General features: G+C 58.5%; 1 protein-coding gene across 1 annotated transcript in view; it reads left to right on the forward strand.

The window, feature by feature from the left end:
* Nucleotides 1–24,383, forward strand: part of PAK4 (p21 (RAC1) activated kinase 4) — a 42,067-nt gene that overhangs the window by 13,093 nt on the left and 4,591 nt on the right. The window contains exons 2-5 of the mRNA XM_012774651.3: nucleotides 18,493–18,566; nucleotides 19,518–19,772; nucleotides 22,349–22,807; nucleotides 22,996–23,421. Coding sequence (XP_012630105.1) covers nucleotides 19,569–19,772; nucleotides 22,349–22,807; nucleotides 22,996–23,421 — 1,089 coding nt within the window. The 5' untranslated portion in view covers nucleotides 18,493–18,566; nucleotides 19,518–19,568. The remainder of the gene's footprint in view (nucleotides 1–18,492; nucleotides 18,567–19,517; nucleotides 19,773–22,348; nucleotides 22,808–22,995; nucleotides 23,422–24,383) is intronic.

The following is a 24,383-nucleotide window of genomic DNA, read 5'->3' on the forward strand; positions in this document are numbered from 1 at the left end:
CTCTCATCTCTCTCTCCATTTCCTCTCGGCTTCCTGTTTCTCTGTCTCTTGTCTCCTTCCTCCTCCCCCCTGCATTTCTGCTGCCCCCCTCACCTGGCAGAAGTTTCTAGGCTTCTCTGTCTTGAGGCAGGATCCAGCTGAAGCCGCAGAGAGGAGATGATTTCTGCAGGCCCGGGATGTCCTTCTGATGGGAAGGATGCTGATGTCACCGTGCTGGCCTCCTTCCCTGCTCCTCACACCTGGGTCTGGGGGTGTGGGGGGTGCACAGCATGGGATGGACAGTTGGGGGTGCTAGGGCCGGCTCTGCAACCTTGCAGAGAGGACTGTCTGGGAGGGCGGACTCTGACACGCCCTGTGACACCAGACCCTTCCACAGCCCCCAAATCTGGTGTTATCATCTGTTGCTAGTTAACATTTCAGGCTCCCGAGGGGTAGGACTGCCCGCTGGCCAGGTGTTTAATTCCAGCAAAGGTTCGTGCTACAGATGTGAATGAAGAGGCTTTGTTGTTTGATGGGAACGAGGGGAATGATAGCCAGTGCCCCCTGCGTCCCCACTCGCTGAGGGCTCCCCTGGCCTCCTCTCCCCTCACCCCTCTGCAGGGAAGGGCTCGGGCTCCCCCTCCCGCCTCTCCAGCTCCCCTGTGACAGCCTCCCCTGTGACCTCGGGCAAGGCCAGAGCCTCAGATGTCTCTGAGCCCCACATCTGGAGCAGGCGGATAATGATTCTAGCTGCCTCCCAGGGTTGCTGGGAGGATTAAGTGAGTCAGCGTGTGACGTTCAGAAGAGGCTGCCGTCATGTCATTGCGGTCACTGTTACTGTCATTACCATCCCAGTTATTAGAGAGGCAGGGTGTGCGCTTGGATTTAGCAGTTAGGGTTCACAGGGAGTGATCCGCGGTTACGACTAGGTCACATTTCTGATCGTAAAATGCTGAGCACTTTTTGTATGACGGAAATGTTCGCACATACTCCAAAGGATGGTCTCTTGCCCTCCCCACGTCCCTGTCACCAGCCCCAGCAGGTTCCAGATGTGACCAGGCTTTGTCATTTATACCCCCACCCAAGCTGCTTATTTCAGAACAAATCCCAAACATATAGCCAGAAATATTTCAGATTTTTCTATAAACAGGCATTTCTTTTTTTTTTTTTCTTTTTGAAACTGTCACTCAGTTGCATTTTTTTTTTTCATGGCATTTCTTAATATCCTCATGTTTCCTCAGTTGTCTCATAATCCTTTTTTCAGTTTGATTTGGGCCCAGACAGGGTCTCCACTTTGCCTTTGGTCGCTGGGCCTCTCAAGTCTTCTTCCACCTGCAGGATTTCCCCGGCAGCTCTTCTGCGCTCACTGCTGTAGTCATTTATCTGTGGAAGACCTGGGCTGTTTGTCCCAGAGGGTTTGGAGCCAGCTCATACGTCCTTGTGGTGGCATCGCGTGGTTCCTCCGTCCTCTGTGCTCCTGTAAGTGGGGACTGAGGTCTAGAGGCTCGATCTGATTCAGGTTCGGTCTGTTCTGGCAGAAACACCGTCAGAGGTGGTGCTATGTGTGAGCATTAGGATGATTTAATGTTTGTGTGACTGCCACGTTATAAAATGAATTAAGTAAAAATAAAATGAGTGGATGGAAGAAAAACTTTAGGTCAGTCCCATTAAGGCTGGTGCCCAGGTCCAGCAGCTGAAGGGCAGGAGGGACCTGAGGGGCTGAGGCTGGGAACTCCTGGGAGCCTGGGCGCAGAGGGCTGTGCGCGTTGGCCCCAGTGTCGGGTAAGGTGAGGTCATTACCGCGTGGCCTTGCGCTGCTGCTTTGCTAGGGCTGCCGGCCCCCAGCTGAGCACTGCCCACTTCCACGTGGCCTGGTGGTTACTGGTGGTCACGCTTTCAGGCAGAGCAGGCTCCCACCCCGGCTCCACCCTTGGCCAGCTGTGTCACGCTGGGCAGCTTTCCCAGCCTCTCCCCTGCTTCCTCGTCTGCAGTGTGGTGGTGACCATCCGTCCCTCGGAGGACTGTGGTGAGGACTCTGGTGCCCTGGAGCTGCTGTTTCTCTTCTTCTGCATTTTAGTATAGATCGCTTTGACCTCCACTCTCCCCTCCCTCCCTTCCAGCCACGGGCTCCAGCCCTAGGGCCATCGCCCTGGCCATTCCCTCCACCCTGAATGCTCGTCCCTGATCCTCGTGCGGTTCCTCACATCCGTGCAGTCTTTGTACACATGCCACCCCCACCCCCAGACCTCTCTGACTCTGCCCTCTGAAAGATCACCCTGTCACTCTCTGTCCCGTCTTCTACTTGTTTACTTGTGTGTTGTCTAGTGTCCCCTGCTGGAATGTCAGCTCCAAGAGGATGGGGACTCTGTCTTGTGCACTGCTGTGTCCTCAGTGCCTGGAACAGTGGCTGGCACCCACTGGGTTTGTAATGAAGAGTTGTTGAGTGCACGAGGGAATGAAAGAATGAATATGAAATGAGTGGACTTAGGCCCAGGTCAGACCTGCCGTGGAATCCTGGCTCTGACACACATGCAATGAAGTAAAGGAAAAAAAAGTGAGTGGATTGGAGAAAAACTCTTAGGTCACTCCCAAGAAGGCTGGTACGCAGATCCAACAGAAGCAGGACAGGAGGGACCGGAAGGGCTGAGGCTTGGAGCTCCCCCGGAGCCGGAGCCGGGCGCAGAGGGCTGGTGACCTCGGGCTGGCCCTCCCCTCTCTGAGCCTCATCTCCTCCTCTGCAAAGCAGGGTGTTGACGGCGCGCTCCTCGCCGTCTTGTTCGGCACCAGCGTGGTGCCCGCACGTAGTGCTTTGTGGCGGCCTTAGTGCTGTCCTGTGTCTCCAGCACGGGGCACTGCCCCTGCCATGGGGACACTTTACATGATCTTGAATAATAATAGCTCCCTCCACTTTGTGTGCCGGCCATGGGGTTCCAGGGCAGGAAGGCTTGCTGGGGAATGTGACTGGGGCAGAACACGAGAGTGGTGATGTATGGCGACACCCCAGTTGTCACGGCCTGAGTCTGAGGGCTCAGGGGCTGGCTGCTTTCAGGCCTTTGTCTTCCTTGCAGGAAACAGGCCCGAGCTACGAGGGAGGAAGACCGCTGCTGTGGTCGCGGTGGCAGTCGCAGCCCTGGGGATTGTGTGTGTGTGTGTGTGTGTGTGTGTGTGTGTGTGTGTGTACATACTCGTGGTAAAGCCAGAGAGCAAAGAGATGGGGGAGAGAGAGGGAGGTTGTTGGCAGGCACATGCAAATACGGGGAAAGCTTTTAGTTGTCAAGATCGATCTCCCTGGTTTTTCCTGCACAGTGGTGCAGAATCTGACATGTAAACAGAAGAGTGCACAGAACCTCCATGTTTAGTTTAATGAGCGATTATAACACACACACCCATGGAACCACCACCCAGATCAAGAAGTCAAGCACTGCAGCTCCCTGAGAACCCCACCCCGCCTGCTTTCCCCTGTACCATCAAATAAATTCAACCTCCCTCCTTCCTTTTCATTCTTGCCTCTTTTCTGGTAACTTATGAAAGATGTCAGACACCACCCAGAGAATAGAGAGTCACCTACTGGACCCCCATGGGCCCACAGCCTGGCTAAAAGACAAAACACTCTTGTCACGGTTGCAGCCCCCAGGTGCCCTCCCCCAAGTCCCAGGCCTTCGGGTCCCAGTGTCCTTCCTTCCGCAGATTTTAAACCCAGTGTCAGTGGTCTGACGCTGACAGCACTGGGCTGCAGCTTGCTCTCAGTGTTTGGCTCTTGAGATTTCCCTGGGTGGATAAATGGAGGCCTGTGCCAAGAAGAATGGTCCCCAACAGGGGTCAGATGTGCCCCTCCTCGAGCCAAAGGAAAGCAGCCCTGCCCTGAGGAGGGCTCAGGAGGGCGCTCTGGGCTCCTCTGACCCAGGCCTGCAACCCCCGAGTCCATCCGGGTTTGAAGCAACAGCCTCCAGTGGAAGTGGACGTTTCCTGTCCTTGGAGAGCACTGCCGGCTTCCCAGATCTCCGAGTGGGATTCGGTTACAGACCCTTGATGTGTAAGGGGCCTTCCCGGAGTGCCTGTAAGGTACGAAGGAGGCTCAGGTGCCCCTGGGGTCTGTCTGTGCCACGAGGGGCCTTCCTTCCCTGCAGGAGGGGATGGATCAGGGGCTGGGGACAGGCGGGTCCCTTCTCTTCCTCCACCCCCCGGCCCTGTTAGCCAGTCTCAGGCAGCCTGTCATGGGGACGCCCTCTGGGTTGGAGGTCACTACTGAAGGCTGCAGATCCAGCTGGTGGGCTAGGTTAGGCATGCGGCAACCCCTGTCCCACCTCTGTGAGCCTCAGTTTCCCCATTTATAAAACAGGGTTGTGTCAGGGTTATTTCATCCATGTAAAGCATTCACAGGACCTGGCAGACAGCAAGCCCCTAATGAGGGCTAGCTGTCAGTGTCATTGTCGTTACTGCCATTCTTGTTTGTTTTATAGATATTCATTGTTTACCTCGTCTGAGTCTAGCCCTTCAGCGCCGCCCTGCCTTCACAGAACGTGCAGCCCAGACAGGGAGACAGACGTGGGCCCAGGCAAGGACAGCCCAGAGTGACCTTGGGGCAAGGACAGGTCAGATTGTGATAGCTGTGATGGGAGAAGCCAGGGCTCCAGCCCAGAAAATGAGGGAAGGCTTCCTGGAGGAGGAGACATCTGAGCTGAGGCCTGAAAGAGGAGCAGGGCTAGAAGTAAACTTTTTATTTTGAGATCATTGTGGAGTCACAAGCAGTTGTAAGAAATACAGAGAGAGCTGGTGCACCCAGTTCCCTCAGTGATAACCTCTTGCAAAACTGTGGTACATGATCACAACCAGGGTGTTGACATTGGTATAGTCAAGGTAGGGAACATTCCATCACAAAGATCCTTCCTAATGCCCTTTTATAGCCACGCCCTTCCCCTGTCCATCCTAAACCTCCGGCAACCAGTCTTCTACCTGTTCCCCATTTTTTCAATTCCGTCATTGCAAGAACGTTATGTAAGCAGAATTGTCTAGTATGTAACATTTTTGCATTGACTTTATTCACTCAGCATAATTCTCTGGAGATTCCGCCACGTAGTTGTGTGTTGATAGTTATTGCTGAGCAGTATTCCATGGTATGGGTGCACCACAGTTTGTTTAACCATTTTCCTATTGAAGGGCATCTGGGTTGTTTCTAGTTTGGGGGTATTACAAACAAAGCTGCTATAACATTCACATGCAGATTTTTGTGTAAATGTAAATTTTTGGGGTTTTTTTGGGGACAAATACCCAGAAGTACAATTGCTGGGCAGTATTATGGTGATTACGTGTTTGAAAGACTGGATCATTGGCCGGGCGAGGTGGCTCACACCTGTAATCCTAGCTCTCTGGGAGGCCGAGGCGGGTGGATTGCTCGAGGTCAGGAGTTCGAAACCAGCCTGAGCAAGAGCGAGACCCCGTCTCTACTATAAATAGAAAGAAATTAATTGGCCAACTAATATATATACAAAAAAAAAAATTAGCCAGGCATATATACAAAAAAAAATTGGCGAATGCCTGTAGTCCCAGCTACTTGGGAGGCTGAGGCAGGAGGATCGCTTGAGCCCAGGAGTTTGAGGTTGCTGTGAGCTAGGCTGATGCCACAGCACTCTAGCCAGGGCAACAAAGTGAGACTTTGTCTCAAAAAAAAAAAGACTGGATCATTTTATATTCCCACCAACAATGTAAAATGATCCAGTTTCTCTACACCCTCACCAACACTTGATATTATCACTATTTTTTATTTTGCCTCTTCTAATAAGTATGTAGCAGTATCTTATGGTGGCTTTAATTTGCATTTTTCTGATGGCCAGTGATGCTGAGCATACTTTCATGTGCTCATCTGCAATCTGGCTATCCTCTTTGGAGAAACATCTTTTCATGTCTTCCGTCCATTTTCTTACTGGATTGTTTGGGGTTATTTTTACTGTTGAGTTTTAAGAGTTCTTTATTCTGCATACTAGCCTTTTGCCAGATCTGTGGTGTGCAAACATTTTCTCCTAGTTTGTAGCTTGTCTTTTTATACTTTTTATGTGGACTGCTGCAGTGCAAAGGGTTTGGTGGGGTCACTTGACTAATTTTTTCTTTTACGGCTTGTGCTTTTGCTGTCGAGTCTAAAAACCTCGTGCCTTGTCCTAGATCCCGAAGATTTTCTCCTGTTTTATTTCCCCCTAAAGGTTTCATAGTTTTACATTAAGTCCATGATTCACTGTGACTTAATTTTTATACAAAGTGTGAGGTTTAGATCAAGGTTTGGGTTTTTGCATATGGATGTCCAGTTGTTCCAGCACCGTGTGTCGAAAGTGCCATCTTTCCTCCACTGAATTGCGTATGTTTCTTTGTCAAGAATCAGTTACCACAATGAGATACCACTTCACACTTGCAAGGATGACTACTATCAAAAAAACAAAAATAACAAGTGTCGGAGGATGTGGAGAAATTGGAACCCCATGCATTGCTGGTGGGAATGTAAAATGATGCAGCCGCTATGGAAAACAGTTTGGCAGTTTCTCAAAAGTTTAAACATAGAATTACCATATGACCCAGCAATTCCACTCCCAGGCATTCATCCAACAGAACTGAAAGCCGGGCTCCAACAGATAGTTGTAACCCAGGCCGATGGCAGCATTATTCACAATAGCCAAAAAGTGGCAGCAACCCCGTGTCCGTCAGTAGATGAATGGAGAGACAAAATGTGGCGAATGTGCACGATGGAATGTTCAGCCAGGAAAAGGAATGGAATTTCAATAGATGCTAAAATGTGGACGGACCTTGAAAACATGATGCTTGGTGAAACAAGCTAGACACAGAAGGAGAAACACTGCGTGACTCCACTTGTATGAGGTACCTAGAATAGGCAAATGCAAAGAGGCAGAAAGTAGAATAAAGATTATCAGGGGCCAAGAGGACGGGAGGGGGGAGCTATTGTTTAATGGGTACAGAGTTTTTCTTGCGATGATAAAAATGTTTGGGTGTACGGCCGGGCGCTGTATGACTCACGCCTGTAATCCTAGCACTCTAGGAGGCCAAGGCGGTCGGATCGCTCAAGGTCAGGAGTTCGAAACCAGCCTGAGCAAGAGTGAGACCCCGTCTCTACTATAAATAGAAAGAAATTAATTGGCCAATTAAAAAACATATATAGAAATAATTAACTGGGCATGATGGCACATGCCTGTAGTCCCAGTTGGGAGGCCGAGGCAGGAGAATTGCTTAAGCCCAGGAGTTTGAGGTTGCTGTGAGCTAGGCTGACGCCACAGCACTCTAGCCTGGGCAACAGAGTGATACTCTGTCTCAAAAAAAAAAAAATGTTTGGGTGTAGACTGTGCTGATGGTTATCCAACTGTGAGTACATTTAATGCCACTGAACCGTACACTTACAAATAGTTAAAATGATAGATACTATGTATATTTCACCTCAATAAAAAATAATTTCTGAGAAACCAGCTGGGTGTATGCAGGTCTGTCTCTGGGCTCTGTCCTGTCGCACCGCTCTCTGTGTTTGTCTCCCGCCATCCGGATTGCTGTAACTGAGCAGACAGCTGGCCTCAGGAGCGGTGGAGGGGTCCCTCCCACTTGCTTTTTTCCCTCTCCCAAGGTTGAGCTCCCCTAGGGCTCCCGTGTGGCGGGTAGCACTGTCACGGGCCTAGTTTCAAAGTCACCCTCGACGCTGCCTTCGTCCTCAGCCTCAGTGTCTGACGCATCAACAAGTGTTGCTTTTTCGTGGTAGACACAGCTCAGGTCTGTCCCTCTCTCTCTAGCTTCTGCTGTCCCGGCTGCCATCGTCAGTTGCCTGGACCAGTGCTGCATCTTTGTCACTTATCCCTGCACCCACCCAGGCCCCCCGATCCCATTCTCCCCGGGGCAGAGGAGTTACAGCTTCACAACCCAGGCCTGTCCTCGGCGCCCAGGTCGGCTGCCCTTGCTCTCTGGTGGCCCCGCTCTTCCTCAGGTCCCTCCAGCTAGCCCGTGTCCTCTGGAACATCCTGTTTCATTTGCGTGATGCTTCGCTATAAGCCCCAACACAGTGGCACATGGAGACACGTTGGATTTCTGTGGGTGGAATCCCTGAACGCAGGGAGGGGGTTGCGTGCAGCCAGAGCAGGCAGCTGGGGAGGAGAGTGGAGAGACAAGGCCAGAGAGGTGGGCAGACCCTGGTGAGGGGCTGGCGCTAGCTGTGTGGCCCCGAGTAGGTTTTCAGCAGGAGGAGGACACGGTCAGGTTAGGCTTACAGAGGTCGGTGGAGACCCTGCAGCCTCAAGGCCACATATGGCCCTCCACATCCCCAGTGCAGCCCCCCAACCAAATCCAAACTTCAGAGAACAAACCCCTTTATTAAAAGGATTTGTTCTAGCTGGGTGCGGTGGCTCACACCTGTAATCTTAGCACTCTGGGAGGCCGAGCTGGGAGGGTCGTTCAAGGTCAGGAGTTCAAGACCAGCCTGAGCAAGAGCAAGACCCCGTCTCTAGTAAAAATAGAAAGAAATTAATTGACCAGCTAAAAACAGACAGAAAAAAATCAGCCAGGCATGGTGGCGCATGCCTGTAGTCCCAGCTACTCGGGAGGCTGAGGCCTCTCGAGGATTTCTACAGCCCAGAAGTTTGAGGTCACTGTGAGCTAGGATGGCACCACGGCATTCTAGCCTGGGCAACAGAGTGAGACTCTGTCTCAAAAAAGAAGGATTTGTTCTGTAAAATTTGGATTCAGTCAAAAGGCTACACTCAAGGATCCAGAAGGCCACATGTGGCCCCAAGGCCACAGGTTCCTCACCCCTGGATGGGCATTCTGATGGCTTTTATAGATATGAAAGGCTGTTCAACCTACTAAGCAGAAAAATACAAATGAAAACTAGGCCGAGCGGGGCAGACCTCACCTGTCTGGCAGAGATCAGAGAGGCTGGCAGCACACCGTGCTGAAGGCCAAGGGGACTCGGTCCCTGGTGCTACCGAGTGCCTGTGAATGGGGACAGCCCACATTCGGGGCCGCCTGGCAGTGGGGAGCTTTGCTCGGCAATTCCACTTCTAGGCATTTGCCCTCCGACACGCTTGCACACCTGTGCGACGATGGACGCACGTGTTTGGCATCGCTGCACCGTTCGTGAGAGCAAAAGACTGGAAGCCGCCTGTCCCCATGGGGACCGCGCAAGGCATCACAGCCCTTCCACACAGCTGCTCCAGCCGCAAGGCAGGGCTTTGCCAAGATCAAGGCATGGAATGATCACGAAGACGTGCCTATATATTCCGTTGTCCCCTCCTTATCCACAGTTTCTCTTTCTGTGGTTTCAGTTACCGTGGTCAATTCCTGTCCAAAAAGAATTACGTGGAAAATTCCAGAAATAAACAATTCACACATTTTAAATTGCATGCCATTCTCAGCAGCGTGAAGCGATCTTGAGCTGTCCCGCTTCATCCTGCCCGGGGTGTGAATCATCCCCTTGTCCAGCACATCCGTGGTGTGTATGCTGCCCGTCTGTTCCTCACCCAGCAGCCGTCTCGGGTATCAGATTGACTGTCGCAGTACCGCCGTGCTTGTGTTCGAGTAACTCTTGTTTTACTTAATAACGGCCCCAAAGCGCAAAAGTTGTGATGCTGGCAGTTCGGATATGCTAAAGAGAAGCCATAGCCATAGCTTCCTTGAAATGAAGAGGGGGAAAGTTCTAGAGGTACAAAGGAAAAGAAAAAATCGTATGCTGAGGTTGCTTAGATCTACGGTAAGAACACATCTTCTCTCTGTGAAATTATGAAGAAGGAAAAGAAATTGGTGCTCTTTTTGCTGTTGCACCTCAAACTGCAAAAATTGCAGCCACAGGGTGTGATAAGTGCTTAGTTAAGGTGGAAAGGGCATTAAGTTTGTGGGTGGAAGACACGAACAGAAACATGTTCCGACTAAATCAGGTCCGGTACTCCCCGTGGTTTCAGGCATCCACTGGGGAATTGGAACATAGCCCCCGCAGATAAGGGGGGACTGCTGCATTCATAGTCAGCCCTCCGTATCCGTGGGTTCTGCATTTGCAGATTCAACAGTCTAAGGATTGAAAACTTAATACAGGCCGGGTGCTCATGCCTGTAATCCCAGCACTTTGGGAGGCTGAAGCAGGAGGATCACTTGAGCCCAGGAGTTTGGGACCAGCCTGGGCAGTATGGCAAGACCCCAAATCTCTAAAAAACTTTTAAACATTAGCTAGGCTTTGTGGCGTGTGCCTATAGTCCCCCTGCTGTGTGCCCTCCTTGGAGCCAGTAGATCCCATTCATTCGCCAGCTCCTTTGGACAGGCATTTGTCTTGTTTCCAGTCTCTAGCTGACTGCGCTGCCGTGAACCTTCCCACACGTGCTCCCTGCCCCATACCCGCCTTTTGCCTGTACTGTACCCAGGAGAGCACTTGCCCGGTCCAGAGTGTGTCTTCAACTTGACTGGATGCTGCCAAACTCCTCCCAAGTGTCTCGCAGCCTGGGAGAGCCAGGGAATGTTTTTGAGAAAGGCAACGTGCAGAATAACGTATGTAGTGTGCTGCCATTTGTGTGTTCATTTTAAAGTATGTAAGCATGTATATACACATGTGCACATGCAGTGTGCTTAGGATCTCTGAAAAAGGAAAAAAAAACACCTCCAGTAGGGGTTGCCTCCAGGGCTGAGCTGGAACAGGGCAGGAGGACATCCTGTCACTGTTTGCCCTTTGGCTTTTGAACCTTGTGCCTGTTTTAAATATAAAGAATCAGAGGCCGGGCACAGTGGCCCATGCTTGTCATCCTAGCACTCTGGGAGGCTGAGGCAGGAGGATTGCTTGAGCCCAGGATTTTGATGTTGCAGTGAGCTACAGAGAGAAGGAAAGGAAATAACAGGGGTAGATGAACCCAAATGTGGCAAATTGTTAGTAGCTGAGAATCACTCAGCCCAGCCCTCTGGTCTCTCCCCCTCTCCATGGACCTAGTTTCCTGCCCTGGCCAGAGCCTTGTCCTGATGCGCCTCCCCCACGGGTGCCCAAACCAGCCCGTCTGGTTTGTAGAGCCTGCCCCGCCTGGCTCCTGGCTCCTGTCTGGGTGGCTGCTTGACAGGTGCCCCACCCCCATGGGGGAGGAGGTGGCCTGAAGTCTGGGACCTCTGGGGTCCCCTAGACCTGCACTGCTGGGGCCCAGGGCCTGGCCCAGCCCCTCCTCGGAACCCCGGCGTGGTGGGCAGATGGGCCAGTGTGGACGGAAGGTGGGTAGATGGGAGTTCCAGGCCCACGGAGCCAGTGTGGCCACCCAGCCCACGCTGTGTGTGGAGATAGCATCTGTCCCGGGGGAGCTGGCAGTGGTGGGAGCGAGGGGTGTGCCAGAGCAGGGCAGGGGGAAGGACACAGGCTTCTCTGTCTACCTGCCTGCCTGAGCCACTCGCTCACTGGGTTTGCCATGGCCGGGACTCCTGTCGTGAGCCTGGCCACTGGGCAGATCTGGTCCCTGCTGCTCCCTGGACTGGAGCCCCCTGGAGTTCGTCTAGGATGTCAAATGTCCCCCAGCCCCGGAGCAAGGAGTTCCATCTGGTTTGTTCCCGCTGAGTTCTCGGTGCCTCTGACAGGCCGGCCTGGTGTGTGCTAGGAGCTCAGTGAATGTGGGAGAGAGACAGACATGTCATAGACAGTGACAACCAGGGCTGGCATGGAGCCCAGGGGACTTGCTGACCAAGCCTGGGTGTCAGGGAGGGCTTCCTGGACGTGAAGGTGCCCGAGGGTGAGCAGGGATGAACCATGTGGCCCTGGTGCCTCACACGTCTCTCAGCCCTGGGGAGGACAGACAGGTCACCACGCAGAAGCAAATGACACGTGGGGCTTTGCCCTGGCCAGCAAAGGCTTCGCAGAGGAAGTGGGATTCGAAGGGAGAAGTGAGGCAGCGTCTTCTGTCTGTCCTGGAACGGGGGTTCGGAGCTGGCCCGCCTTGTGCTCAGAGCCTTGGGGTAAGGACAGAGCGGCCCCTCTCGTCGTCGTGCCCTGGGGAACACATGCTGGAGTCCCAGCCTGGGGGGCGGGGGGATGGCCCCAGCTCTCCAGTCCGCTCCCACTCCTTGGGGTCTGTCTGTACCTAGCCACCCCTGCCACTCCCTGCCGTCCCCGCTGTTGCTTCTAACCTGGCTGCCCCGCCAGCCGCTCTCTGGGCGCAGCCTGCTCTGCGTAGCCGCTGCTGCCCTGGGCCCTGGCCCGGTGTGGGGGTGAAGGGGTGTAGTGTGCCTGTGTCGGTGGGGGACTGACTCTGCTGGAGCAAGGACTGTGTTTGGGGTCCCCGTGCAGCCCCTTCCTCCGTCTGGGCAGCTGTGGGCCACGTGGCCCCTGCCCACCCACCCCTGCTCCCGGCTCGGCCCGCCTCCCGCCCGCCCTCCGTGGGTGGAAGCCACAGTGAGGCTCAGCTCCCGCCAGGGCAGGGCCGCTTGGCCGGCGCTGCCCGAGAGCCTGGGGCACAGGCCCGGCAGCTCTCTTCGGTCAGTGCCCATGTCGAGGGCCAGGGGAGCCCCGATCCCCACTCTCTGCTGTCCCTGCTGGAAGCCTTGCCTGTCTGCCAGCCCGCCCCACGGAGGGTGGCCCCTGGAAGCAGGGAGAGGATGGTGGAGGTGAGCTGGCAGGCCTCAGGCAGGAGGGGCGGCGAGGGGAGGGCTGGACTGGGGGGGGCAGTCCTGCCACCGGCTGCTGGAGCCAGCGTGAACACGTGTGAGGGGCCACACCTTTCTTAGGGCCAGGGGCAGGGTCACCATGTTCCTGTGTGTACGTGGTGGCGGGTGCCTGTCTGCCAGGGACTTACTAGGTGTCTGAGCACAGGTCCCTGTCCCTCTCTGTGCAAGCATGTTCCTGGGGTCTGGTTTGCAGGGGGAGGGGGCTTCAGGGCTCAGCCTCACTGAGTCACTCTGGGTGACTCTAGACTGTGGGTGTGTCTGGTCCATCCGGGGTTTAGGGCCATGTGGGTCTCTTGTCTAGTCTGGTATCGCGGGAATGCTCTTGGGGGGATGGCTTTCCCGGCAAGTCTGGCAGTCCCAAAGCGCCCATGGGATTGTGCATGTGCACACATGTCCCTGTGTTTCTAGGGCACAGTGGGCCTGTGGTGTGTGTCTGTGGCTCCCCCAGGGTCACTTGTATGTGCGTGGGTCTCTTCCGGAGTCCCTGCGTCTCCGGGGTGTGCGGGTCTTCACAGTGTTCGTGAGGGGTCCCAGGTCCGTGTGCGGCTTGTCTGGGGGCCCAGCCGTGGACGGGCTGCGCGTGCTGGCCTTCCGACCGCTGAGCGCTTGCTCTGCGCGAGGCCCAGGCTGGAGGACTGCGTCCCGCTCGCTCTCCCGCCGGTGCCTCGGACGCCCCTCGGGGCACGCTGTGCTGGCACCCATATTCCAGAGGCAGGAACTGGGGCTCCGGGTGGGGGTCCCTTCCCCGTGCCCCACAGCGAGCAAGGTGCTGACCTCTGGCCGCCAGCCTCCCGTCCCACGCTCCCGTCAGGGCCGATGCCGGGGTGCTGTGGGTTTGAGGGGAGGTTGCCACTGTCTCCCGCTGCCCGGCGCGCGTGTGGCTGGGTGTCCACTCTGCAGGTCTGTGATGCTCCCTGGGGCTCTGTGTGTGTAGTGTGTCAGCTGCTGACATCCTGCACACAGGGGACGTCCTCACGTGCGTCTGCGTGTAGGGATGGTCTGTGCACGCACACGCATGTGTGCGAGCGCGCTTGTGTGTTACGGGGTGTCTTTGTCGCCGTTGCTGTGCGTTGGGTCTGTGATGAGAGGACAAGTGTGCGTTGTGGCCAGTAGTTGCTGCACAGTGCGTCTCCCGGTGTCTGTGGACGGCCTTGTGTGTGCGTGTCGGGGGCTGCATGGCAGGGGAGGTGGACGGCGTGCGGGCTGGGGTTTCCGCGCCCGGGAGGGTGCACATGTTGTTAGTGGGTCAGGGTCAGCCTCTCTGGGGAGGTTTGATTTACGTTCAGACCTGAATGTCAAGACAGGGCGAGCCATGCAGTTCTGGGCAGCGGGAATAGTAGGTGCAAAGGCCCTGCGGTCAGAACAAGCTCTGATGTGTCCACGCCGTTACAAGGAGGAGGCGCGTGCTCGCAGTGAAGTGAGGGGAGGAGATGAGGCTCGCGTGGTTGGCAGGGCCCGGCCGAGCAGGGCCTTGTTAAGTCACAGAGTTTGAGGTGTGTGAGCCAAGCGGGGAGCCTTGGAGAATTCTGTGAATTCGCTTGTTTAGCGTTTCTTCAAATTCCGTCCTGCCCAGGGCCGCTTTCCTAATCCTGCTTCTGGTCATTGTCAGCGGGGCAGAGACTGCCCAGTTCTTATCGCGTAAACGTCTGGAGCCCTTTCTCTGGAGCGGAGGCCTCGCTGGCGGGAAGAAGCAGGAGGCTGAGGGGCGTCGACAGTCCTTCTCTGTAGGACAGAGTGGGTATGTTTATGGCCCGGCGCTGGGTGGCCCTGGGCAGTGACTTCCCCTCTCTGGGCCTCAGTTTTCTGGTTTGGGAAACAGGAAGGAAGAGGACTCCCACCACTGAGGATGGTGCTGAGGGCCAGTGTGGCCGGTCTGCACGCCTGGCACAGGCCGGGCTAGCCAGCTGTCACGGAGGGGCGCCCGCTGTGGCCTCTCGCTGCCCCAGCCACCGGGATGCCGCAGTAACTTCCAAATCGCCGCCCCTGCCTGTGCGAGCCACCAACTTAGCGGAGGGGACAGCAATAGACAGAGGAATAACTGTGTGACGCATTAGGTGATGCTCAGGGCTCTGGAGGGAAGGGACTGGGCGCCAGGACGTGCCGGGCACTGGGCCAGGTGCTACGCTGAGCAAGACCAGGCCGGGCCCTGCCTGTGACGCGCACTGCAGCTGTCACAAACGTGCTGCCAGTCCGCCGCAGGTCCTGCCACTTCCACCTTCAGAGCATGCCCAGAACTGCCCCCTCTGCACCCCCTCGAGGTCCTGTCCGCTTGTTTCCCACAGACCGTCACAGCCACCTCCTGCCTGGTCGCCCTGCTCTCACCCTGCCCCCCCCACACACACACCACACTGTTAGGTGCATGGGGACAGACAGACACACACACGCGCGCACACACGGCAGCGTCATTGCACTAGCGGATCTCTTCCACCTGGGCTGCTTGCCTGGGGCGGCGGGTGCTGGGTGGTACCATTTTCTTCTCATGTAAGATCGGAGGGTAGAACAGGAGGGTTGCAGGGTTAACTGGAAAATTTGAAGCTTTTGCTAACCCAGGTCAGGCGCTGCCTGTCCCACCTACTAGAGAATTCACAGCTTTTCAAAATCGAAATAAACATTTTCGAGTAGGGTGTAAACTGCCCGAATTCGTGGCATCAAGCGCCGGATGCCAGTCCCTGCTGCCAAGCATCACCCGCTGCCTCTGGGGCCCAGGCGTTTCTCCGGAAAAGCCCCCCAAGTGCTACCAGAGCCTGTGCGAGGCTCTGAGCGGGGGTGAAGTCCAGCGGGTGCAGATGGAGTGGTCTGTTCGCCAGATGTTTGTCAGGTCCCTGCTATGGGCCGGCCACACAGGCATTGGGGTACAGGAGGCAACAGGACAGGCGACAGTCCCTGCCCCTGTGAAGCTGGCTTTCTAGGGGGAGAGGCAGACGCTAAAGCATTACACGCACACACAGTGGGTGTGGTAAGTGCCATGAGGAAAGATAAAGCAGAGAAAGGGGTGTGGAGGGTGACAAGACAGGAGCAGGGACATTCGGGTACAGAGCACAGACCTTCGTGGGGGCAGCCAGGGCGGGGGCAGGCGTGTACTGATCAGCGAGAGGAGATCAGTTCCAGGTGGCTTGCAGCTTGTGCAAAGGCCCTGAGGCGGGAACACGTCCAGGATTTGAGGAGCGTCAGGGAGGCCGAGGGGCTGGGGCAGTGGGAGGGGAGGAGGGCAGCGAGGTGACGGGGATCCTGCAGGGACTGTGGGCCATGGGGAGGAGTTTGGGGGGCCAGAAAAGGGTTAAGGATGCTGACTCTGGAATGGGTCAGATGTCTTCCAGACCAGCTCTGCTTGGTGAGCTCAGTGAGAGATCTTGCCTTGGTGAGCCGGTTCTGCACCTGTAAAATGGGTCGGCGCAGCCACCGCACGGAGGCTGCAGGGCGTCTCCGCGGGGTTGTGGGTCCCCTCGTGGTGGAAGTACAGGAGCTGAGCCTCAGTAAGCCACGCTTGGCAGCAGGGACTGGTTTTCAAACATCTTTGCTGCTGCAGGCCAGGTCACATGGGCCCAGGAGGGACTAGGGCAGGAGAGGAGGACGAGGTCTGGGTGTGGACAGAGGGGACGGGGAGAGAGGGACAGAGGCCACGGCCAGGTTCAGAGCGACCTCTCCCCACGTGGGTGTCCCGGACAAGGGCTTTCCCCTCCGTTTCCTGTCTGCGAAGTGGGGTGGTGAGCGCCAGTCTCAGGGGCGGCTGGTGGGGACAGAACGGGGTTAGCACAGAGCAGGGCGAGAGCCGCTAATCTCTGCGCGCAGCTGCTGTTAATTCCGGGAAGGAGGACGGGGATGGGGGTGGCGGCTCTGGGGGTTAGACAAGGCCTGGAGTATGATGCCCACTCTGCTGCACCCTGGCTGTGCCACCTGGGTAAATGGGATGCCCTCTCTGTGCCTCGGTCTTGTCTGTAACTTGGTGCTCATAACGACCCCTTCCCCCAGGGTCAGGTGTGCAGATTAAATGAGGGACTCTGGGTAAAGTGCTTAGAGGAGGAGTGGCACATAGTAGGTGCTCAGTGAGTGCTGGCTGTTATTGTGACAGTGACCGGCATGTACTGATCACTTGCCATGTGTGATTTGCCGTGCTGTGATCCCAACCTCCGCTCTCTGGGCCAGGCCATCAGTGCCCTGTGTGCTCTGTGACTCCTTGTGAAAACGCCAGGAAGCAGCTACTGTCATTGCCTTCTTTTAACAGAGCGGGAAACTGAGGCACAGAGCAGCGGAGTTGCTTGCCTTAGCTCCGTGCATTGAGCTCCTGGCATGGGTTGGTTCACCCCCACTTGACAGATACAGAAAGTGGGGTGTGAGTCCTGGGGCTGTCTGCTCCTAGGCTCTGGGCTGGCCTGGGAGCCCCATCCTTCTGTGGCAGCTCCCTCCCTCCCTCCCAGGCCTGGCTCTGGCTCTGGCCTCTGTGAGCTTATGCTGGGCAGGGAGGGCCTGGCGGGGCTTGGAGCTGCCCGCAGGGCCAGGGTGGGGCTCCCACCCGCCTGGTCATTATAAACAGAGCCAGTTCCTCTGTTTGTCCTGCCCTCCACGCTGTGCCCAGAGGGAAGGGGTGGCCCCAGGCAAATATCCGGAGGTGTGTCCCTTGGCCCCTTCCCCTGCTGGGTCACACAGGGCTGCAGGGTGCAAGGTGTTTTGGGGGGTTTATGGTGAGGGCTGCAGCCTGTGGGATGGTGGGAGCCACACAGTCCGGGCTGTGTCCTGCCGTCCCCACCCACCTTGATCCTGCAGTCCTCCCACCGCGGGGTCTGCCCCTCCTCTCCTGGGTTGGTGGGGGCCACCTGGCTGACTGTTCCTGCCCTGGGCTGCGGGAGCTGCCTGGCGCCCCCAGGCGGTGGGAGGAGGGGCTGGGTGGGCGGGGCAAAGTTCAAGGTGAGCAGCAGGGCTGGGTGTGGGGCTGAATGGGTGGACATCTGGAAAGACAGTGAGGCCACAGGACACGGGGCGCAGAGGTGGGGGACTGACCACCCTGGAAGCTGGACCTAGAGACACCCGGGAGATGGGGGCAGGGGGTAGGCCAGGGCCACCCAGCACAGAGGCTAGAAGGGAGGGCTGGGTGGTGCTCAGGGGCCGCATGACCCCGTTGAGGAGGGGCTGGGCAGAGGCAAAGGGGGCCCTTTCCTGCCAGGGCTGTCGCATCCCCCATCCAGAGCAAGTGGTAACCAGGGCCAGCTGGGGGAGCCCCGGCCAGGCCTGGCTCTGACCACCGGCTGGCCTCTTGGGACCAGTTGAGACAGGTTCGCTGCTGGGTCCCCACCCACCTCCCACTGGGCTCCCACTGCCAAACCGGTTCCCCTGGAAGGCTCCCCACTGATGGTCCTACCTCTGGGCCAGGGGTGGTGGCCTCACCTCCCAGCCGCTCCCACAGGAAAGGAGCCTGAGAAGCAGGCGCCAGGGGTGGCCACGTGGTCACAGACACACTGGGAACGTCTTCTCTTCTCGCTCGGTCCACGAGACCTACTGGGCTGGGTGCCAGGGCTGGGGAGCCCGCGGGAAAGGACAGAAACCACCCCACCCCCCACCTAGCGAGGCTCTCCTCATCTTTTGGCCTCAGCTCACACGGGCCCTCTCCTGGGACGCCTCCCCAGCCCGCAGTCCTCCGGGTGGGGTCTGGTGCCCCCCAGCCCCGACCACACTGGGCTCTCACTGTGTGGCCCAGTCTGTTTGTGCCACTTGAACACCCACGAGGTCAGAGGCTGTCTTGGTCCCTGCTGTGTCCTGGGCACCAGGCAGCACAGGGCTGGGCTCAGAGGAGGCCTGTTGGAGCGTTAGGGGTGAATAAATGAATGAGTGAGTGAGTAAGCGAATGGTTGCTTCCTTCCCATTTTACAGATGAGTAACCAGAAGACCAGAGAGAAGACGTCACCCGCCTGAGGGCACTTCTAGCCCAGCCAGCATCAGACCAGGTCTGTGTGACCCCAGGGCCCGCGTGTGGCTCGTGTGCACTCGCTTTGTCCTCACTGCAGCCCCGTGGGGGCTGGTCCACCGCACAGAGAGGCTGAGTCACTTGCCCAGGTCCACAGGTGGCACATGGCAGAGAGACTGGGCTGGCCTTCCCATCATTTCACTGTCAGCGTGTCTCCCCTGAGGCTCCTTTGTTTTCTAACCCGGCTTTTATTGAGCATTTCCTCTGTGCCTGGTACTGTTGTAAGTGCCCGGCTGAAGACAGAGATCCTGGAGACAGGGGAGTGTCACTGTAGGGAACCTGGGCGTCCTGCTTGGGGCAGGGCTCGGGAGCCATCTGCTGAGAGAGTGGCCGAGGCGTGTGGTTTTCCCGGCGCAGACTCAGGCGGGGCGAGCTGGGGCGCCATCGCGGAGTTCACATGGTGCTGGCCATGGGTGGGACTCGGGGGAGCCGGGCGGATGAGACGTGGCCCGTGGCGCTGACGTTCTGGTGGTGGGGCGTGGGCATGGGTGGAGGGGTGGGACCTGGGGCCATTTGCCTTGGGGTGGCAGGAGAGGACTCACCGACGGCTCTGGGAGCTGCAGGAGGGCAGGAGGGAGCCACGCGGGCACTGGGGCCTCGCGTTCAGGCAGAGGGACGGCCCTGCAAAGGCCCCGCGGCATTGAGAGGGGAGGAGGGCAGAGAGGCGGCGGGGTGGACTGTGGGGACCTCGTGGCCAGAGGGAGTCAGAGCCGCAGGAAGGTTCCAGGCAGGGGAGGGATGTGACCCTACGTGGGTTCCACAGGCCCCTCCAGCTGCACGTGAGGCACAGACTGGGGCCGCCGTGGCGGCTGCCTCCCTTGGGTCCGGGTGGGAGACAGACGGATCGGCCCAGGGCAGGGGCAGAGGAGGGGAAGAAATGGGCAGGTTCCCGTCACCTGCCACTCACCCCGCTGGCGCCTTCCTCCCGCAGGCCTGGTAGGAGCCCGAGCCTCAGCCCTCGCGGCACTGAGGCCCCGGCGCCATGTTTGGGAAGAAGAAGAAGCGGGTGGAGATCTCGGCGCCGTCCAACTTCGAGCACCGCGTGCACACGGGCTTCGACCAGAACGAGCAGAAGTTCACGGGGCTGCCCCGCCAGTGGCAGAGCCTGATCGAGGAGTCGGCTCGGCGGCCCAAGCCGCTGGTGGACCCCGCCTGCATTACCTCCATCCAGCCCGGGGCCCCAAAGGTATGGCGCCACCCACCACGCTGACCCCCTGGGGTGGCCCCAGCCCTTAACCTCACACCTGACCCTGCAGCCCATACCTCCTCCTCCTCGATGACCCTAACAGGGACACACCACAACCCTCCACCCCCACCATGGGCCCGCACTGACCTTTCACCCACAGACCCCTCTGACTGTCCCCACACCAGCCTCCAGTCCTGCCTCTGCTGGAGCCTCACGCCCAGAGCTCCGTGCTCCTGTCCCCACACCTGTCCTGGGCCTTCGTAGAGCTCCTGTGGCAGTGAGTGGCATAGACCGTTCCCAGGCAGTGGCAGCCCCAAGTGGCCACAGCAGGGATGGGGGAGCCCAGAGGAGGCACCTGACCCGGACCAGGGGTCCAGGCAAACTTCTCAGAGAGGGGACACCACGCTGAGCCTTGAGGGCCAGTGAGGAGGAGGGATCGTGGCAAATGCTGGGTCTCAGAGGAGGACATAGTGAGAAACAGTGGGGTTTTCTTCCTGCCATCTTGAGCAAAGTGGCAGGATGGGGATTTGAACTGAGGTCTGTTTTCAAGGCCCATGCTTTTAACTGCTGTCCTACCTCCATGTGACATTATAAGTCATGGTCCCAGTGCCCAGGCATAGCCTGCAGCTAGGCTGGCCTGGTGGCAGGGTGAGCCCAGGGAGCCAGCCTTGGAGCGTGGACTTTATCCCAAGGGCATTGGGGACCAGGAAGGGCCGATGGCCAGGGCGAGCTCGGCCAGGTTTGCTCCAAGGGGGTGGAGATGGGAGTACTGGCGGGCAGCAGGCCAGCATGGGGCAGGCCCGCAGCTGAGCTGCCTCTTCTTCTCCCGTGCCAGCCCCAGCCTGGGAGGAGGAGGCCCAGGGTCAGCAAGTGACCACAGACACGAGTGCAGGGTCTTAATGTGGCACCCACTGACGTGTTCATTCAGCCCACACAGGGTGCTTTTGAATACCTTTTCCTCGATACTACGTAAAAAGCAAGGGACTTCACGTCCCAGTCTCTCTTTGGCTTCTTGTGCCAGACTCACTGGAGTCGGGGCAGCTGCCTTCCCAGGTGAGGCCCCGGCTCTTCCAGGCCCGTGGGCCCTGCCCAACCCGCCTCAGTTCCATGCCCGGCCTGGCTCGCCAGCCGGGCCTGCCTGTGGCTGTGCCCACCGGGAGGAAGGGGCTCCTGGCTTAAGTCACACAAAGGGCCCCTGTGGGCCAGCACTGTCCTGAGGCCTCGTGGGCACTTGTGCTTGCAGATCCTGGCTGGGAATCTCCCCAGTCCTGCCAGGGCCCGCTCGGCCCCTTATTCTAGCCTCGAAGTCTGGCCGCGTGTCTGCCTTGCTTTCCTGGGGACCCCGGCAAGGCCAGGCTTGGGCGGGTTTTGTGGGATCAGTGTTTTCTGCACCTTAGAGGAAGTCCCCAGGCTTCAGGCCGTCTGGCAGCCCTAGGCACATGTCCCTGTCTGCCAGCGATTGACAGCAGTGGGACAGGGCTCCTGTCAGCAGGTGCCGTGTTCTCAGCTCACCGTGGCCTCTGCCCAGCCCCCTTCACTCCCCCCGCCACTGGTTCAGCACACGTTTACTGAGCACCTTCTGTGTGCCGCACGCTGGTCTGGGTGCTGAGACCAGAAACAGGAAACAGAAACAGAGACCACATGCAGGACCAGAAACAGGAAAACAGTTGCTGCCCTCAGGAACATTCCACCGGGCAGACTGGCACTGGGCAGATACATGCGTGCTTTCTGTTGGCTGGTGTTAGGTGCTCTGGAGAAAAAGGAAGCAGGGAAGGGGGCTAGGGAGTGTGAGGGGCTCGCATTTTAGACCCTGGGTGGTCAGCAAAAGCCCCTCTGAGAAGCTGAGTTTTGAGGAAGACCTGAAAGGGGGGGAGCTGTGGGCCCTGGGGAAGGTGTTCCCAGCAGAGGGACCGGCCAATGCAAAGGCCCTGAGGCGGCAGCACGCCGGGTGTGTTGGAGCAGCAGCGAGGAGACCCGTGTGTCTGGGGGTGGGTTAGGGGCGGGGCCACGGCTGGGGGAGACAGGGTGGTGGCCATGGAGGGTGAGGACTGGGATGCACTCCCAGGATGCACTCGGCACACAGACCAGTCCCCATGTGCATTTGCATTCGCCACCCGGCTCCCGGGACCCTTGTGCCTGTACTGTAGGCCCAGGCCTTCCTGACTCTCCCTGTACCCCACCCTTGGCCTTCAGGGGGGCGGAGAGTGGTTTCAGGGTTGGGGAGGAAGTGCCCAGCGGCATCCTGTAATTCGCAGCTCTTGTGGGCGGGCTGGCTTCTGCCTTCCCTCCCCTCCACCCACGGGGCAGGAGTCTCCCCGCAGTCTGGGGAGCAGGACAAAAACAAAGGGGACACTTCCCAGAGTATTCCTTCACCCCCTACCCCCCTGCAGCTGAGTCCTCGGTTGGGGAGGGTCCTGCCCCACTCGCCCACCCCTCATCACCCCATGGCATTGCTTCATTCCGTCTCTGTCTTGTCTTCTGTGTGTGTTGTGTCGTCCTGTCCTGCGTGTCGGATGCACGTCCTGTGTCCCCCCGCTCCTTGCCCGGCCCCACCCCGACATTGCCCCGGACCCCAGACCATCGTGCGGGGCAGCAAAGGTGCCAAGGATGGGGCCCTCACGCTGCTGCTGGACGAGTTTGAGAACATGTCGGTGACACGCTCCAACTCCTTGCGGAGAGACAGCCCACCGCCACCCACCCGTGCCCGCCAGGAAAACGGGATGCCGGAGGAACAGGCCGCCACGGCCAGAGGGGGCCCGGGGAAGGCGGGCGGCCGAGGCCGGGTCGCCGGTCACAGCGAGGCGGGTGGCAGCAGTGGTGACAGGCGGCGGGTCGGGCCGGAGAAGAGGCCCAAGTCTTCCAGGGAGGGCTCAGGGGGACCCCAGGAGTCCTCCCGGGACAAACGCCCCCTCTCCGGGCCTGACGTTGGCACCCCCCAGCCTGCCAATCTGGCCGGTGGGGCGAAACTGGCGGCCGGCCGGCCCTTTAACACGTACCCGAGGGCCGATACGGACCACCCGTCCCGGGGTGCCCAGGTAACCCACCCCCCCAGGATCCCCCACTGTCCCCTGCCTGTCACTTCCCTTGTTCCCACACCCCAGCCCCAGCCCCCTGTACATCTCATCCTGACCACCCATGTGTCTGTCCCACGCTGGGCCTCTCTTGCTCAGGGAGCAGAGCTGGCCCCTGACGCCCCTCTGACAGCACCTCTCTTCTCTTCCAGGGTGAGCCTCGAGAAATGGCCCCCAATGGGCCATCAGCGGGGGGCCTGCCCGTCCCCCAGTCCTCCTCCCGGCCTCCCACCCGCACCCGCGGCCCCCCCGGCCCTGGAGTGCTCGGCCCCCATGCCTCCGAGCCCCAGCTGGCCCCTCCAGCCCGCACCCCGGCCGCCCCCGCTGCCCCTGGGCCGCCCGGTCCCCGCTCGCCACAGCGCGAACCGCAGCGAGTGTCGCACGAGCAGTTCCGGGCTGCTCTGCAGCTGGTGGTGGACCCAGGTGACCCTCGCTCCTACCTGGACAACTTCATCAAGATCGGCGAGGGCTCCACGGGCATCGTGTGCATTGCCACCATCCGCAGCTCGGGCAAGCTGGTGGCCGTCAAGAAGATGGACCTGCGCAAGCAGCAGAGGCGAGAGCTGCTCTTCAATGAGGTGGGAGGCGGGCCCGGTGGGTGGGTGGGGAGGAGGCCCTGAGTCTGGGGTGTCCCGGGCTGGGTCCTGGGCCCGGCTCCTTCTCTCAGTCCTCACACCCTCCCCAGGCCATCTCTGTCCCCAGCTGAAGGTCCTAACAATACCCACACCCACGTCCCTACCCCATTCTTCCCCTGCGCCCTACCCCCTGCCCTTCCCCTGCGCCCCAGACCCAGGGTCCCTCGGTCTATTGAACCCCTCCCATTGTCCTCCAGGCCCCTCCCACCGTCGAGTCCCCGCTGGCCTCAGGGGACCATGTCTCCACCCCTGCTGCTCCTCAGGTCCCTGTCTCCCTGTGCCTCCACCTCCTTCCACCACCCTGTGCGGTCCGTCTGATCCGCTGGGGGCCTTGCCCAGCCTGCCCTCTTGGTTGTCCCCTTGGCACTCCTCCCACAACAGCCAAAGGGCTCTCCTTGCCACCTGGGCCTGCCACGCCGGCCCTTCTCGTCTGGCGTCCATCTAGGCACTTGCTTTTGTTCAACTTCCGGTTTTGGCTCTGGGTGGCCTCTTTGCCAAGGAACTTGTTACAGGCAGACTCCTGGCTCTTTCCCCAGGAGGCATCTCTGTAAGCAGCCCTGTCCCCTCCTGCTGCAGGAGTGCCCAGGGGACAGCAGGCCTGGGGGCTGTCCAGGCGCCAGCCCTGCCTCCCTGTCCCTCATCTCAGCACTTCCTCTACCGACCGTGTAGCCGGTCCCGGCCGCCGCCAAACTGCGGTGCTCCTGCTGCACCTGAACTTCTAACCCGGAGTTCTGCAGCCTCCTACACACGCACCTATCTTTCAACCTTGGCTTGCTGTCCTCGTCTCAGCCCTGCACTTAGACACCCTCCCCCCCTCCCTCTGCCAGCACCAGCCTCATCTTCAGGGCTACTCAGAAACCACCCCAGGACTGGGCCGAGATTGGAGGGTCCAGGGGGTGGGGGGC

This window comes from Microcebus murinus, chromosome 16 (genome assembly GCF_040939455.1).
Source record: "Microcebus murinus isolate Inina chromosome 16, M.murinus_Inina_mat1.0, whole genome shotgun sequence".
Taxonomy (NCBI): Eukaryota; Metazoa; Chordata; class Mammalia; order Primates; family Cheirogaleidae; genus Microcebus; species Microcebus murinus.